Consider the following 15,901-nt stretch of genomic DNA (forward strand, 5'->3'; position numbering starts at 1 on the left):
AGTAAAGAATTCTTCCCGTAAGCATCTTCAAGTTAAAAAAAAAACGTTAGAACTTATAGAATTTGGAGTGTTTTTTAGATTATGGTCTTTGATCTTGGTAATACCATCGCAATGATCTCTGTCGTTTTTGAAGACTCCACCATCAATTTGTTCTTCAAAACTTTAGATTTTTCTTTTTGCAACATCATTGAAAGCAAGCTTCCTGAACGTAATGTAGCATCATCTTCAAATAAACATTTCCAAATTGGAGGCGTATTCCATTGGTGTCAGCTTATTGTTTTAATCATTTAAGATTTCACCATTGCCTTCCACGATTTGGGCCTTCTGTGATTTTTTTTATGTTTTATCTAGAACAGATAAGAGCAAATGTCCAACAAAAGAAGAACTTTGCAGCGACATCTTGACAATCGTTGTCTTCATTGTGAACATTCTGGAACCCAACAACGGAAACGATTTGTAGCTTTTCTCTGAAACAAAACATTCCTGCTGGAAATATATTTGAACTATTTTAATTGGAAACGTTGGGTTTGCAATAGATTTCCATACAATAGTGAAGCTTATATGTTTTGCTACAATATAGTGAATTTAGTGAAATTTATAATATCCTTTGCTGTCTATTCCGTGATAGCCTATTTCCCTGTGTTTTAACAATAAAAGCTGAAATATAACCAACAATTTTATCGCTAAAAAACTTTATCAATATGTTTTATTATCCTTTCAATAATATTGTCAATAACAGCTAAAATATATTTGTGTCAAACAAGTGTTTCAACATTTTTACCGCTAAAAATTATAAAGAACTTAAGTTGGTTTGTTGCGTAAAAAATGCTTGCCAACATGAGCGAGATTATTAATCTCAAAACTTCAACTGAAACAGCAAGTCAAGAAAGCTTCTAAGTTATTCTCACCTTTTTCTTGCATTGCTTCTCATTCCGGCAATAGCGAGATCTTTTTACGCATTTTGCATAAGATTTCATGCACTTAAAATTGTCTTTATTGCAACTCTTACATCTTGGAACGTCTGCGTGAAAACACGCTCTGCATGACGTGTGGTAGCACGGCTGTTGACAATCCCTGGGTGTGGCAAAGTTGCTTCTGCAAATGTTAATCTTTGTTAAAAAATAATAATAATAATATCGTGCGATGTCAAACTGTTTTTCAACTGCAAGTGCTTCAAATATGTCGTAGATATACCCTATCTTTACAAGTGAAAATGTATCGTGCAAGGTATAGTTCTGGTGTATATTCCAAAATTCAAAGTGTACTCCACACCCATGGATATTTCTCAATTATTGGCATAGGAAGCAGCTGACTCAATGACTATTATAGTATTTCGCTTTTTTCAGTTTATTGAGTGTATTGTTATGGTGGTACATGTTGATTTCACATTGAATGTAGCCTAGTAGGATCAGACCATTCACACAAGAAACGAAATTAAGAAGTTTTCGTTGTGCCGCGGTAAAGATGATTTTATAGTGTTGAATTCAACTGCAGAAAAAATAAGTGAAGTCTGGAACTTGGGACAGAGCAGATGATTCGGTTCCGTAATTATCAACTGGTCGTTTCTCGACAGTCGGCAGTCGAGTGTAACAAGAATGGACAGTTACAGTTGTAGATGCATGTTTCGCCCATGAGGCTGGGTTATCAATATCGCACGAAAGAATTCATGTTATACAAGTCTTACGACCGCTCTCAACAAACCTTATCCGTTGTTCCATAGACCATAGTGTCAGTAAACTAATGAAGCCTTTTCTCAATATAATACATGAAACAGTCAATCAACTTGACATAATTTTACTCCAACCTTTTCTCATTGTCCAGAAGCACAATTTCTTCCATATTTGTATTTGAAGCTGCAGAAATGTGATATTTTCCAAGCTTTGTTGTAGCTCTTTTAATTGACCCATGTGAATAAGTTAAATGACGCGAAGTGAAATACTCAAGCTTAGTAAACAACAGGGTGTGGGTGTGTTGTGAACAGTGTCACAAAATCTTTCATTCAACTTCAAATATCGGTGATTGACAAGTATGGTCAGAGCAAACGCGTGTGAGATTCAATGCGCTGGAACAGTGCTGCATGCCACTTGCTCTTGAACACAGTTGACTTACGATATGCAGAAAAAAATTTTTTATAAAATTTTGAAGAGTAGTAGGACTGGGAGATGTGATATTGTTTTCGGGTTGAAAAACACGTTATGAAAAAATTGATATTAAAATAGGCTACATTCAACGAGTGGCGTCACGATTAAAGTTGCCAGTTTCGTAATTTCAATCAACCCTAACCCTTGGCAGCGGTGCTCCATGGTCATGAGGTCTTGATGAAATCGCTCGCTTTGTAGTTTGATGCTCATGTTGTAGCTAAGGTCACGAAAAGCTAACAGCATTATAGTAATCAGAACTTGGTATAAGGTAGTAATTTGTTTAATTTTTTTGTAACTGCTACAAAAAAAAAAAACATGCCGCTTTCTTCTTGCTGTTCATGTTTTTGACATTTTCCTCATTCAATACGTAGGCCTACAAGAGTGCAAATCTGAAGATCATCGGAGACACCTGCCCTGATTTTGGCAAACGACAACTTAGAAAATGCAGAATGTAGCCTATGTAGCCTACTAAAAACATTAACAATCGTAGTTCGAATGTCTGTGCAAACTATTTCATCAATCCAAGTTTTATCTGAATCGAAGAAAACACCATTTTCTTTTGGATTACAATTGGGTAGTGCATAATGTTTGACATGCTTGCCTCCAAAGTTTCAAGGATATAGTCCAACTCCTTTCTTGTCGAGTGTTTTGGACGATCTCGGTTGTCACACATTCAAGTGTTGCAGTGATACTATGGAAAAAATTTCTGTTGGCCAACGAGATAGCTGACCATGTGAGGTCTACACAAATGATATAGCTGCTGTGCTGGTGATTTTTGACTGAATTGATAACCTCTTTATGTCATCATACGTTTCTTTCAAATGCACAGATTTACTAATGGGAACTACAACCCACTGGTACAGCCGAACGAACGCTTCTTTGGCTTTTTAGTAGGCTATTCCAGTAGCTTTGCAAGACCGTAGGCGTAGGCTACACACTCAGTGCTCTTCTCAGATATTGTTCAGCGTAGTTTGCTGCTCGGCCTTACAAATATACCATCATATTGACACTCTGGAGTAATCTGCTGGAAAATATGTTATAATCTGTTCAGAGGACAGAAGTTAGTTAACCGTTTGTGACTGTGAGGTGGCGCGCTGCGTTATTCGTGACTTCGAGACCAAGGATAGATTACCCACGTAGGCTATAACAATATAATCATCATCATTATGTTGTTTCGTATTGAGAGTTTGATGCTACGCGTCATTGTTCATGTTCATGAGCTTGTCGTACCGTACTTTCATAAGCATTCAAATCACAAATCGGTTTTTATGAAAACCAGAATTTTTAAATTGCATAAAAAGAAAGCATGTAAACAAAAATCGACTTCAGATTGGGAATCAGTGCGAAAAACTATCAACAATCAATTAAAAAAGATAATGCAGCAAAAAAAATAAAACACAGTGTTTCCCAGGGTCATCGATTTGCCAACCTGACGCTTACCTTGCTGAGCAAATGGCAGACTTACGCAGCAAACAATATTCGGGTGTGCAATCTGGCTTGCATGCCACCGGCTCTTCAATCCCCGCTGTAAAAAATACATTCTTTTGAACAGTGGGGTAGTGAGAGTAGCATTAACCAGTAGCATCAATTCCGGACAACTAATGGCTTGACAGAGTCACAACTTTTAGTTTACTCTGTAAACAATTACACAACTAATAGGCTAATAATAATTAAACACTAAAAATGTATTGCATGTCACAAAAAACAAAACATGTCCAAAAATATTCAAATTAATATTAATAACGATGTTCCGTTTTCAAATCTGTGTGAGCACACGCTATTAAAATTAAAGTAAGCTATGCCGTTCTTCAGATACAAAATTTACGAAGCTAACTTAAATGGCCTACAACCTAGACAACGAAAACATACCCGTTTTGAAAAAAAAGTTTAGATGTTTGAAAATTTTTACATTCTTAAGACCAAATCAGTAAATTTTTTCATTAACAAGCCATAGAGTGGTCTAAATATACCAAAAAAAAAAAACTGTTTTAAAACCTAATTTGAAACCCAGATAACCTACAGCCATCAGCCAGAACGTTGAGAACATATTTGGACTCGCTGACCAATAGGAATTAAAAAAATACGCGGTGTTTTTTTCGTTTCCTGGTCTCTAAAACAATTTTGATTTCGGTTCAAAAGTACCCGATTGGACCCTCTTGTCAAAGCTACGGCAAATGCAAAGCGTGATCGATTATAGCTAATTCACAAATAAGACACGGTAGCCTATTATTACTGATATTCGCTTTTACTTGCCTCAAATAAAGATTTTCTCCTTGTCTGAATTGTAGTTTTTTTTTTGCAGTGACTTTCCAAAATTTGGCTAACCTTTGATGAGGTATGAGGCTTCAGTCATGCCGGTTTAGGAAAGACACGTGACAAATAAGTCTAGGTCGGTCAAAAACGTTTCCATTTCAGAAATAGTTAAATTTCAAAAATGCCAAGGTCATGACAAAGAGGTGTGGGCGACATGTTTCGCATATGTAGCCGTGACAATATTTTGCGCTTCAAGATCAGTAATGTCAAGTTCAAAGCAAAAGTCGCAAACCATGCGTAGAAAAATGACTTGACCTACAAACGTAGGTGCCTTGCCACTAGCCTACGTTTAAAAATTTTCATTCACAACTTTGGCCACAGACGATTTCCATTTTATATTTAAATGAAAATTTAAGCGTTTTTAGTTTTTGTCATTAATTACAAAAGTTTTTTCGAATGGTTTTTCATTGCATGAAAGGTAAAAAAATGACGTAGTTACAACGCCAATCAGTAAATACCCTCTCGAAAAAAAACACCAGAAAAAAATCCACCCTGAAAATATCCTCCAATAAATATTTTAATTTGTTTACAAAGGGACAATATTTTCCAGAGAGATTTTATCTGGAGTAAGAAATTATTAAATGGGTTTATCAGGGTAGACTTTTTCCGGGGTGATTTTTTTCATGGTAAAATTTTTCTGGCTGTTTCTTTGAGGCGGGTGATATTTACCTACATTTTTTTTGCTGCAAAAAAGTGGCAAAAAACGTGTGGACACAAGGTACGTTTAAATTGACGAGTAGAAAAACCTAAAAATAACTTTAGTAGGCCAAAGTGCAAAACTCCAAAGTGTTAAATAAAATCAATAAAAATTAATGGATATCCATTTTTGGCAGGGAATTCACTAAGTTCTAGTTTAGGCAATTACCGTACAATTAAATAAATTTCTCTGTTGTAATTCTTTTAGTGTTAGTGTAGCATTACTGTTCTAGTGTTTGTTTTTTTTTCTAACGTTTTTTTTTCAGATTAAAAATGCAAACATGCTATTGAGTAAAATCATCTCTGCTGAAATAGTCTCTTGGACCTGCACAAGCGGCATCTTTTGGAAGGGCACATTTTCAAAAGATTAAAAATTTCAAAACTTTAAAGGCTTTTCTGTAACAGGCCTAAATAAACACTTATAAAATTATATTGCTTGCAAAGCATAGTAATGTTGTCATGCAAGTTAGTGCCGATTTTTTATCTTCTGCGCATGATTATACCATAGTTACTGTATTAGGCCTACATCATGCATGGCCACCTGAAGATGGCCACCTGAAGATCTTTAGGTGGCTATGCATCATGTAACGCAGGGATCACCAACCTTTTTTGCGTGCGGGCCACTTTGGCACTAAGGAGAGCTGTGGCGGGCCGCACTAATAAAATGTTAGGTAGGTTGACTCTTATGCTAGAAAAGAACGCATTTCGTACCCAGTATTCAGCGTTACATGTTGTTCATATTTAATATGTTAGAATACCGCAGGAACAAAATTAATCGAACGACGCTACTGGCAGGCCAAGCTCCTTTTACAACACTTTTGACTTTTTAACAATGCCTAATAAACGAGGCCACTTGTTTTGCGCACTTATAGAGAGACGAGCCGCGGTTTCATCAGGCTGCATACAATAGTGACCTGCAAACATATCAGCGAAAAATAGGCTCCAATAACAGGGAAAAAGAAACCAGGCACCATGAAACAAACGCTTGTGGAAATCACCGAAAAATCGTAATTCTATCAATTCACGAACAGTCTTCCCTCTAAAAAAGCAATGAGTTGGTTTTTCATTCCTTTTGTGAGAGTCTACAAAACCGTCTTTCTTTGACTATTAGACAACTGTCACTTGCGGTGCTTATCAGCATGGCAAGAATTGTTGATTAACAACATTTTGCAGGACTTGCTTCGGCAGAACATATACTAAAATTGGAACGATACAGAGAAAATTAGCACGGCCCCTGCGCAAGGATGACACGCTAAATCGTGAAGCGTTGCATATTTCTTTAAAAAAAAAAACATTTTGCAGTAGGCCTACTAACCTAAATAGTTTCATAATACAATCAGAAAAAGTCTTTAAATTTATATATAATATTTTGCCAATTTATTATAAATTGAGTTGGCACACCGACCTATTTTGCCAACAAAAACTTGCATAAAGAGAACACTGCTCGTAAAACACAATAACGGTGAAACGCACACTAGTGTTTACATCACATTTGCAAACTTAAAATAAGCAACCCTATGCTCACAGACAAATTCGAAATTCAAAAACAGACGTTTTAATCAACCACTGGATCTGATTGGTCGGTCGGTGGAATCGTATGCAAAACGAAAATATGCTTCCCGGAAAGTATTTTTTGCCTTCGTGCTCTTTAACTCCTCAAGAAAAGTATTTTTGGTTATACTTGTACGCTGATACCTTTCGCGGGCCGCAGCGATACAGCGTAGCGGGCCGCATGCTGCCCGCGGGCCGCCAGTTGGTGACTCCTGATGTAACGAAACGTTTTTAATTTCGCCATTCAACTTTAAGATACTGTACTTGGAGAATGATGATCACACTAGCAACTAGCTAAGTCTGGGTCGGTAGTGGTAGATTTGTTATTTCAAAGCAAGTAAAGACAAACATTGCCAGGGAAGCCTTGAAAAAGTTTGTTTAAGTGACAAGGTCATAAAAATTTTCAATAGTTTTCACAATGATTAATCGAAGGAAGAATACAGTTGAAAAAGCAACAAAAGAAATGACTAAAAGGATAAGTTTATAATAAAAGTGAAGTTATTAAGGTGATGCTTTCTCTGTCGTTTTATATTTTAGCTTTCATTTTCCCACGCTTAAGAACACGCAATACGGAAGCTTCATTATCACTGATAAAACGTCATGACTCAAATTAAGCCTCTTTACACCGCAGCTACTAAACTGTAACTAAGGGATTTATTGGCAGCGTGGGTACAGCATTGTGGATAAAAGAAGTTATAATGATTCATTTGCACTGGTTTGGAATTAATTATATTAGTTTTGGATTAAGAAAATTCTTTGTCTTATAGTATAGTCTGGATTAAAAAACAAGTTCATTAAAAAGTACAAGATGTTCTTAACCACAAACATGTTTGCCAGTTTACTGCAAGGTTTTTCCTCCCTATAGATAACTCTGCGGTTGTGCTTCACAGATAAAAAAAATATCTTGTTTATGCATTGAATCAACGTTTTAGTCACCGCAAGGTTTGCAGCATGAAGTTTTACCAGTAAATGCTTTCACCCCAGCACAATTCTTAAATAAACGTGAAATATCGACAATAAATGTAGCCTGCTACAAGTTGCACAGAAACGTGGGAGAAACGTTTTCTCCCAACTTTCAAAACAATGTTTAACATCAAACACCTTTGTGGTTGTAAAAAAGGTTATAAATTCCATTTCATTTATCAAACTGATTGAAAGGTTGTGAACAAAGATAAGTGTAAGATATTTACTCACTTGTCTCACATCTTCCTTTCCAATTACCAACAGAAGATGATTCGCTGTGCACTGAAGTTAATACTGTTCCCGAAATCATTAGTCTGTGGACTGGTGAAGATACAGTCTTACAAACTAAATTCTTATCACACTTTCCAAGATAATTGTCTTTTCCGCCGCAGTCTTCTCCTGCTTGCTTTGCACAATACGGACAACAGTCACAAACACCAAGGACAATTCCTCCTGCACAGTTCAGACTATTTTCATTAAATTGACAGTGGAGACGGTCGCAATGAGGGCAGACCAAACTACTTTTGTTTCCTTGAATGGCCGATGAAACATTGGGAAGACCAATCTGGTCTTTGCTGCGTTGAACGAAAAAAAACTTCTGGTTATTCAGACGATGACGTGTTTTCTTCTTTGAGCAATCCGTAGTTTCTGGATTTTCATTCTTCTTACATCTTTTTCTTTTCAAACCTTTTCTTTGTATCTCTCTTCCCCAGATTGGAGCTTGCAAAGATTGTAATATCATGGCACAAATCCAAAAATGCATAGGCCTAACATTCATGACGTCAATTTAAAACTGGCCAATAACAGCTTTTTTACGCTACTGGCCAATAACAGATATGCTAATTAAAAAACGTTGTTCTGAAAAAAGACAGGTCCTAATTATTTTAAATCTTTTGTTTGTTTTCGCAAAAAAATGTAGACTTTGAGGCTAGGCTAAACTTTCTCCCAACTGATTTTAAACTACATCTTTTACTACGAAGCTCTACGATAGTTTCAACAGAATGCGTGAATAGCGTATAATGAAAGTGTTATTAAAATTTAATCTACCGGTTTTAACATTTATTTTTAAACGTTATAAGACTTCCTGCGAGAAAGTACCGGGCAATCAGCTGGACCGGTCTAATCCTTTAAATGGGCCGCGGATGGGCTATAGCTGAAGTACACGTATAAAAACAGAACACTAACCACACAACATGATTGCAGAAACCGCATAGCACATGGAAATAGGCCTACAAGAAATAACTTACACCATATGTTTTCAATAACAGCCAATTAATCACTGAGGATTTGCTTTCCAAATAAATTTTAAATAGTTTTAATGAAGTCTTGTTTTCTTGAGTACAGTTTGTATTTTGTTTGTGCAATAAAAACAAGTGAAAAATAGACGACTTTTACCGTTTGCTCCTTTGGCGCGCTGCTTCGTCATGCCAGTCTGCGTCGCACTATTTCGATGCAAATTGTCTGTAAATTCACTGATTTGGTGATAAAACTTTTTTGAAATCATATTGCTTTAAGTAGTCTATTTGTAGTTCTTAGGAGTTAACGTTTTTACTGTTATTGACAAAAGTCACTAGTACTTTACGCTAAGCTTTAGTTTACTGAAACTAAAGTTAGAACAAAGAATTGCAAAATTAATAGTAGCACAAACTAACACTACTTCGTTTAGTTTCAAATAGCCTGGGACTTTCAAAGTACTTCAACTTTGTTATTTCACTGTAGCAGGGAAGTACACTGTAAATTGTATTTGAGCATCTAGCCTACTTATCTCAAAACGGTTGTTTGATGGCCAATTGGCCAATCTTAGAATAGCCTCCATGGTATAACTTCACAGACTACATTTTTAAGTTTTTACATCTTTTATCGTGTTGCCGAAGTTTCTAAAACAAAATACTTTAAAATAAATAATGCAAAATTATTGTTCTGAAGCTCATTGCAATGTTTTTGCTATAAACATCTTCAGGTTAATTCCACTTTGATGAAAAACAGACCGCGTTTTCAGTTTTTATACGACACGTGCACAAAAAATGAGAAAAAAGGAACGGATTTGCAAGGCACCAGAACATGCCAAAACATCAGCGTCTTCATGTTGTAAGTAGTTGCGTACGCAGAACATGCCCCGTCCGCCCCGATAGCTCATTGGTTAGCGCGTCACTTCTGGAACGAAGAAGCTTCAAGATCAAGCGGCGCTGGTTCGACTCTCGGGGTGTGCGCTTGAGCAACGCACGTTAAGGACTGTTCTCCATTCAGCGGCATCTAATGGATGGAATAGTTCCCCGGCAAAAAGACTTCAACAATCGGAAACTTCACTCTGTCAATCTCGGTGATCGGGCCTGCGTCAGTGATTCAAAGCCTCTACAAGTATGTGAAACTGCCAGGATTAAGCTCTGCAAGAAGCTTTCCCAGTCCGAGGATAAAAATTCAATCAATCAATCAATCAATCAACATTTTCATGGGGATGGGAGGTCAAGAAAACAATTGTATGAACCATGTTCAACTATGGTAACCTGACTTACATTTACTTCACGGCAAAAACAAAAATAGACCTATAACAAATCACAAAAGATAGGCTTGTAATTGTGCTAATTATCAGAGCTACGAAATGGCAAAGTAAGTTTTGCATTGCCCTTTTCGTTAAATATTTTTGTAAATTTGTTGATTAAGTTGGCAATGCAATGTAAACTATATATGCGATCTAATCTACAAATATTGCACGCAATGAAAAGAAACGCGTTCTCTATTGGTTTTACTATTACAATCAATAACTAGAAGGACAGACAATATCTATTTTAATTGAAAGCGTAAATGCTAACCCAATAGTTTCCAACGTGCTTTGATACATTCCTCCCTTCGCTGATTGTGGAATTTTTCATTCCTCTCTTATTATGTGTAAAGAAGTAGAGTGATTGAAAGTGTACAGCGTCAACTAGAATGACTCAGATTCAGAAGTGGGCATCCGCTGCTTTGAGAGTAGCTGTTTATCGCTACTGCTGCAATAAGGAACAAGAGTGTTGCTACCGCTACTCAGTGGCGGCTGGTGCTGTTTGTAAGCAGTGGGGCTGCAAACGATTTCGCGGGGGTCTCTTCCCAGGAAAATTTGAAAAATCGCATTAAATTTGATGCGTTCTGAGCATGCTTTTATCCCAAATTTTGAAAAATGCATTCAAACTTTGTTGAAAAGTTGATGTAAGTTATTCCTAAGCTGTATTAAAAAAAAACTAACAGTATTGCTTTGGAGACAAACTTTACTAGTATTGAGCTTATTTTTGACTAGCCTAGCCATTGCATACACGGTTCAAGTGATTTTGAGATGTCTTAGGGCAGGGGTCACCAAACTACGGCCCGCGGGCCGGCACCGGCCCGCGAACTGATTTCATCCAGCCCACCACGTGCTGCGGAAATAACAGCTGCACTACAACTGTTAAGGAAAAAGCTTTGGTAGGGAGTTCGCTTTGTTGAACCATAGAGAAGGAAAAAAGTTACCAAACTTTTTGTAAAGGACTGACGTTGCCGTTTATCATTAGGCCACCACAAATGGGGACAGCCTAGGCAAAATTTGGAAAGATGTGATGTTTTTTCAAGAGCACGATGCCCTGATGTAGTGTATCACAGCAGGGGATAACTTTTCCAGCAACCTTTCGATTTTCATCACAACTTTGCTATTCCACCGCTGACTTTGTTATTTATTGTGCTCAATTCAAGTCGTGCTCAATTCTATTCAAGTCGGGATGGGATGATGAGCACCTTCACGTGGTCCCTCCTGTGAGTAGCCGAGTTCAATTACAAATGAAAAGGCGAAACGAAGCTCATCAAAAAATCAGAGAAAATGACTACATTCACGACGTTTCACAGCGAAAACAGCCCTTTTCAGGGCATACGGTCGTCCCAGCTGGGACAAAGGCCGGAGTGAGGAGGATTCGGCAGGGGTCTTTCCGAATCCTCCAGCTGAACGTCGAAGGGCTCACGACCAGCAAGCTTGACATTGTGGAGCGGCTGGCCCACGAGCACAATGCAACCACTGTTCTCCTACAGGAAACTCACTGTACAACAGTGGGAAAGCTAGCAATCAACAACTTTTCGCTAGCCAGATACACTCTTAGCAGGAAACATGGCCTCGCATCTTTTGTCAGAAGAAACATGTCTTGGAAAACACCAGATTCCTCTCCGGAGAATTCCGAGATAGAGTGGCACTGCCTCAATGTAGAGGGGCACAACATCATTAACATCTATAAACCCCTTCTCTCGCAAATGTCTGTTACATCACTACCTGTGTTCCCCGCCCCTTGCATCTATGCTGGAGATTTCAACTGTCAGCATACTGACTGGGGGTACAGTAACACCAGTGCGAATGGAGAATGCTTAGCAACCTGGGCTTCTAACAACGACCTGATCCTCCTTCAAGATCTAAAAGGCTCACCAACTTTCCTTTCAGGACGATGGAACACTGGTACCAACCCAGATTTAGCATTTGCGAGAACCAACAATAACTGCCAACTCCCTGACAGACAAGTACTAGGAAAGTTCCCACGGTCACAACATCGACCCTCTCTTATAACCTCCACTCGACATGTAACACCAACAACGAGCAAGCCAGTAAAGCGATGGAACTTTCGCAAGGCTGACTGGAAGCGATACGGCACAATTACCAACCAGTTTGCTAAGGAGCTTCCTTCTCCAGACGCTACTAACGCGGACAAAGCCTACCAGGACTTCTGCGACCTAACCATCTACGCTGCAAAAAAGTGCATTCCTCGTGGCTGCAGAAAATTCTACATACCGTGCTGGGATAATGAATGTGAAACACTCTTCCTCACCACACAAGCCTCCACTGGCAACGCATCAGACTTAGCGGCCAGCAAGCTGATCACAAGGCTTGATAACAACAGACGAGAACGATGGGAAGAGACGGTCCAAAACATCGACTTCACCCACTCAAGCCGTAAAGCATGGTCCACGATAAACAAGCTAACTGGCAGGTCCAGACAACCGCTTGGAGAACGCCCCATTACAGCCAACTCTATTGCATCACAACTTGTGAATAATGGGGTATACCCCTTAAGGGATAAAAGCACGGCTCGCCAAGTGGCTAAGGAAGTGTCTGAACTGTGGAAGATTCCAACACCACCTGAGCAAAATATATCCCGAGACTTCACCCTCGAAGAATTCCAGCATGCTTTAAACCTCCTAAAGCCAGGTAAAGCACCGGGCCCAGACCATATATGCCCAGAGTTCATCATCCACGCCGGCAAAGCACTAAAATCTTGGCTGCACGATTTCCTCTCTTCCTGCCTGCACCACCTAAAAATGCCCAAAACTTGGAAACGAGCTGACGTCATAGCCATTCCAAAGCCCAACAAGCCCCTGGATGATGCTAGGAGCTACCGTCCTATCTCACTCCTATGCATCCCCTATAAAATCCTCGAAAGGCTCATCCACACCCGAGTCGATCCAATCATCGACCCACTCTTACCACCAGAGCAAGCAGGTTTTCGCCGTGGTCGATCAACTGTAGAACAGGTCACTCGCATGAGCCAAGACATAGAGAATTGTTTTGAGGAAAAGAAAAAGGCTGGTGCCGTGTTCATTGATCTCACTGCAGCATATGACACAGTGTGGCACCGCGGCCTCGCCTGCAAACTTCTTCACCTTCTTCCCGACCGGCACATGGTCAGAATGATTATGGAGCTTGTCTACAACCGCAGTTTCACCCTCACCACCGGACGCGGACGAAGAAGCAGGCCAAGACGCCTCAAGAACGGTGTTCCCCAGGGATCTGTCCTGGCTCCACTCCTTTTTAATGTTTACATCCATGACCTTCCACCAACAACATCTAAGCTGTATGCCCATGCTGACGACCTGGCTATGGTGCATAACGCTTCGGAATGGTCTCCACTGAAAAGGACCCTAACTCAAGATATGGCTAAGATGTCCGACTACCTCCACAAGTGGAGACTCAAGCTCAGTAAATCTAAAACAGTGTCGACTGCTTTCCATCTAAACAATAAGGAAGCAAAGCGTGAGCTGACCATCAACATCGATGGAAACATTCTGCCCTTCAACCCCACTCCAGTCTATCTTGGTGTTAGTTTGGACAGGACTCTCACGTACCGACACCACTTGGAATCACTTCGCAAGAAAGTAACATCACGCGTTGCCCTTATTAGTCGACTGGCAGGTACGAGCTGGGGTGCGAAAGCAACAACTCGGCGCACCACTACCCTGGCTTTTGTCCATTCCACCGCGGAGTACTGCGCCCCTGTATGGTGTCGTAGTGCTCATACTCACTTGCTCGACAAAACCATCAACGACGCCTTGCGTATTGTATCAGGATGCCTGAAACCTACACCTACTGAATTTTTACCAGTTCTTTCAGGCATCGCCCCTGTTGATCTTCGCCGCAAAGCTGCCACACTCTCCCTGGCTCGCCGGTCACTGGAGCCACACCACGCGCTCCACAGCTACATCACCAGATCGGTAATAAAGAAACGCCTCAAATCGAGAAGCCCCTTTGTCGCTCAAGCACAATCCTTGCTGGAGCACAACACCAGTGCCTTATCCTGGATCGCCAATACCTGGCAAGAGGAGTGGACAGACAACACCTCCAGACTCCACACCTTTGTTCCCGACACTGGACCCATGCCACCAGGAAAGGAGCTTAGCCGACCTGCCTGGGTACGGTTGAATCGCCTGCGCACGGGTGTTGGGCGCTTCGCTTACTTGATGCACAAATGGGGCCTATCAACATCTGCGGCATGCAACTGTGGTGCAGAGGAACAGACAGCAGATCACATCCTATACCACTGCCCGACGTTTACTCCTCCAAGGGCAGTTGGCCTGTCAACGCTGGAGGACTCTACGATCAAGTGGCTGCTCGAAGAATGCCCGGACATTGACCCCAATGAAGTGTAGTCCAAAAACAACCTCTCATACGAAAGAAGAAGAAGAAGAATTCAAGTCAATGGAGATTCTAAATCAGTGGTTCCCAACCTGGGGGTCGCGACCCCCAAGGGGGTCGCAGAGCATTTTATAGGGGGTCACGAAGCTGTTGCTCATGCAACAACAAAAGTGAATGTAAGTAGGACGAGGTATCGGTCCGCTAGCCATTTTATTCGGATTGCTTGTTGCACAATATTATTGCATCAGTATGCGTCCACTGTGATGTAGTAAGCGTGACTGTATGTCCTACAGTCACGTTTATTACATCACAGTGGACGCATAGCCTACTGTGTAGGACTATTCGCAGTAAAAGTGTAAATTGAAACTCTATTAACGAAGTAGCCTTGTATATTAGACAACATTATATTAGCGCGCAACCTCGAATTTCACGATTAGCTGCAGACATACAAGGTCATCCATCGCATTGATTTGTCAATAAATGCAAGAAAAATGTTTTTAGTGCTGCCTTTTGTTGTATTATTTGTTAATAGAGAAATAAAACATAGTAACTTTAGCGGGTTTAGCATACTTTATTTCAAACAAAATATAACACAATTAAATAAAATAAACTCAAACGTTTTCGACACGTACGTGTGTCCTCATCAGGAATTAAATCTGCAATACATAAAATGAAAAATCGTAAGATAAATCTGACTATGCACTGTAACTATAACGACACTCTGGACTGAAAGCACAAACTGAACAAATGATAGGGGAATGATTGCGAGTAAATTATGCGGTGGGAAACAGATCACGTGAGGTGTAGACTACAGGCATTGGACAAAACATTTAGAACACACACAAAAGGAACGATGAGCCACAGGCGAATAACTGCCGGTTGAGAGATGGATTGTTACGTTTGATTCTTAAGGCTTCCATGATCTTAGTCTGAAAATCAGATCTGCCTCGAGAGATGATTTTAAATTGGTCGATCGAGACATTGTCAGTGCACGTTTCACAAGAGGCGATGTGCTCTTTAATTGCACTTTTAGTTGTTAGGTTTGGATTTGAGTGCTCCCCGGCCCTTGCCAACAAATGTCTGGTTGACATACCAATGTATGTCTGGTTTGCGTCACGCAAACAACTAAATTTATACACAACATTTGAAGAAGGAGCAAAGGTATTTGTTAATAGTATACTTGCATTTAGGAAAGAATATAAGTGGGGGTCGCGGTATCTACGAATTTGTTTAAAGGGGGTCACCAAGACAAAAAGGTTGGGAACCACTGTTCTAAATAGTTGTATATCTTTTCGCAATTTGCATCCGGCTCGCAGCAATCCGTCCCTCAGAGAAAAAAGTTTGG

The 15,901-nt window shown here is 39.8% G+C and overlaps 1 protein-coding gene and 1 non-coding gene across 2 annotated transcripts; one reads left to right on the forward strand and one right to left on the reverse strand.

The window, feature by feature from the left end:
• Positions 1 to 327: 327 nt before the first annotated feature.
• On the reverse strand, positions 328 to 8,406 carry LOC145772557 (uncharacterized). The gene is made up of 4 exons (XM_082584420.1): positions 7,896 to 8,406; positions 3,582 to 3,666; positions 909 to 1,095; positions 328 to 467 (listed from the first exon to the last, which is right to left on the reverse strand). The coding sequence occupies exons 1-4, from the start codon at positions 8,404 to 8,406 to the stop codon at positions 417 to 419; spliced, it is 834 nt and encodes a 277-aa protein (XP_082440546.1). The 3' UTR covers positions 328 to 416.
• LOC145773057 (U6 spliceosomal RNA) lies at positions 6,325 to 6,429 on the forward strand. The gene has a single exon (XR_014289475.1). It is a non-coding gene; the product is annotated as a U6 spliceosomal RNA (small nuclear RNA).
• Positions 8,407 to 15,901: the final 7,495 nt, after the last annotated feature.

This window comes from Aplidium turbinatum, chromosome 6 (assembly GCF_918807975.1).
Source record: "Aplidium turbinatum chromosome 6, kaAplTurb1.1, whole genome shotgun sequence".
In the NCBI taxonomy this organism is placed as follows: Eukaryota; Metazoa; Chordata; class Ascidiacea; order Aplousobranchia; family Polyclinidae; genus Aplidium; species Aplidium turbinatum.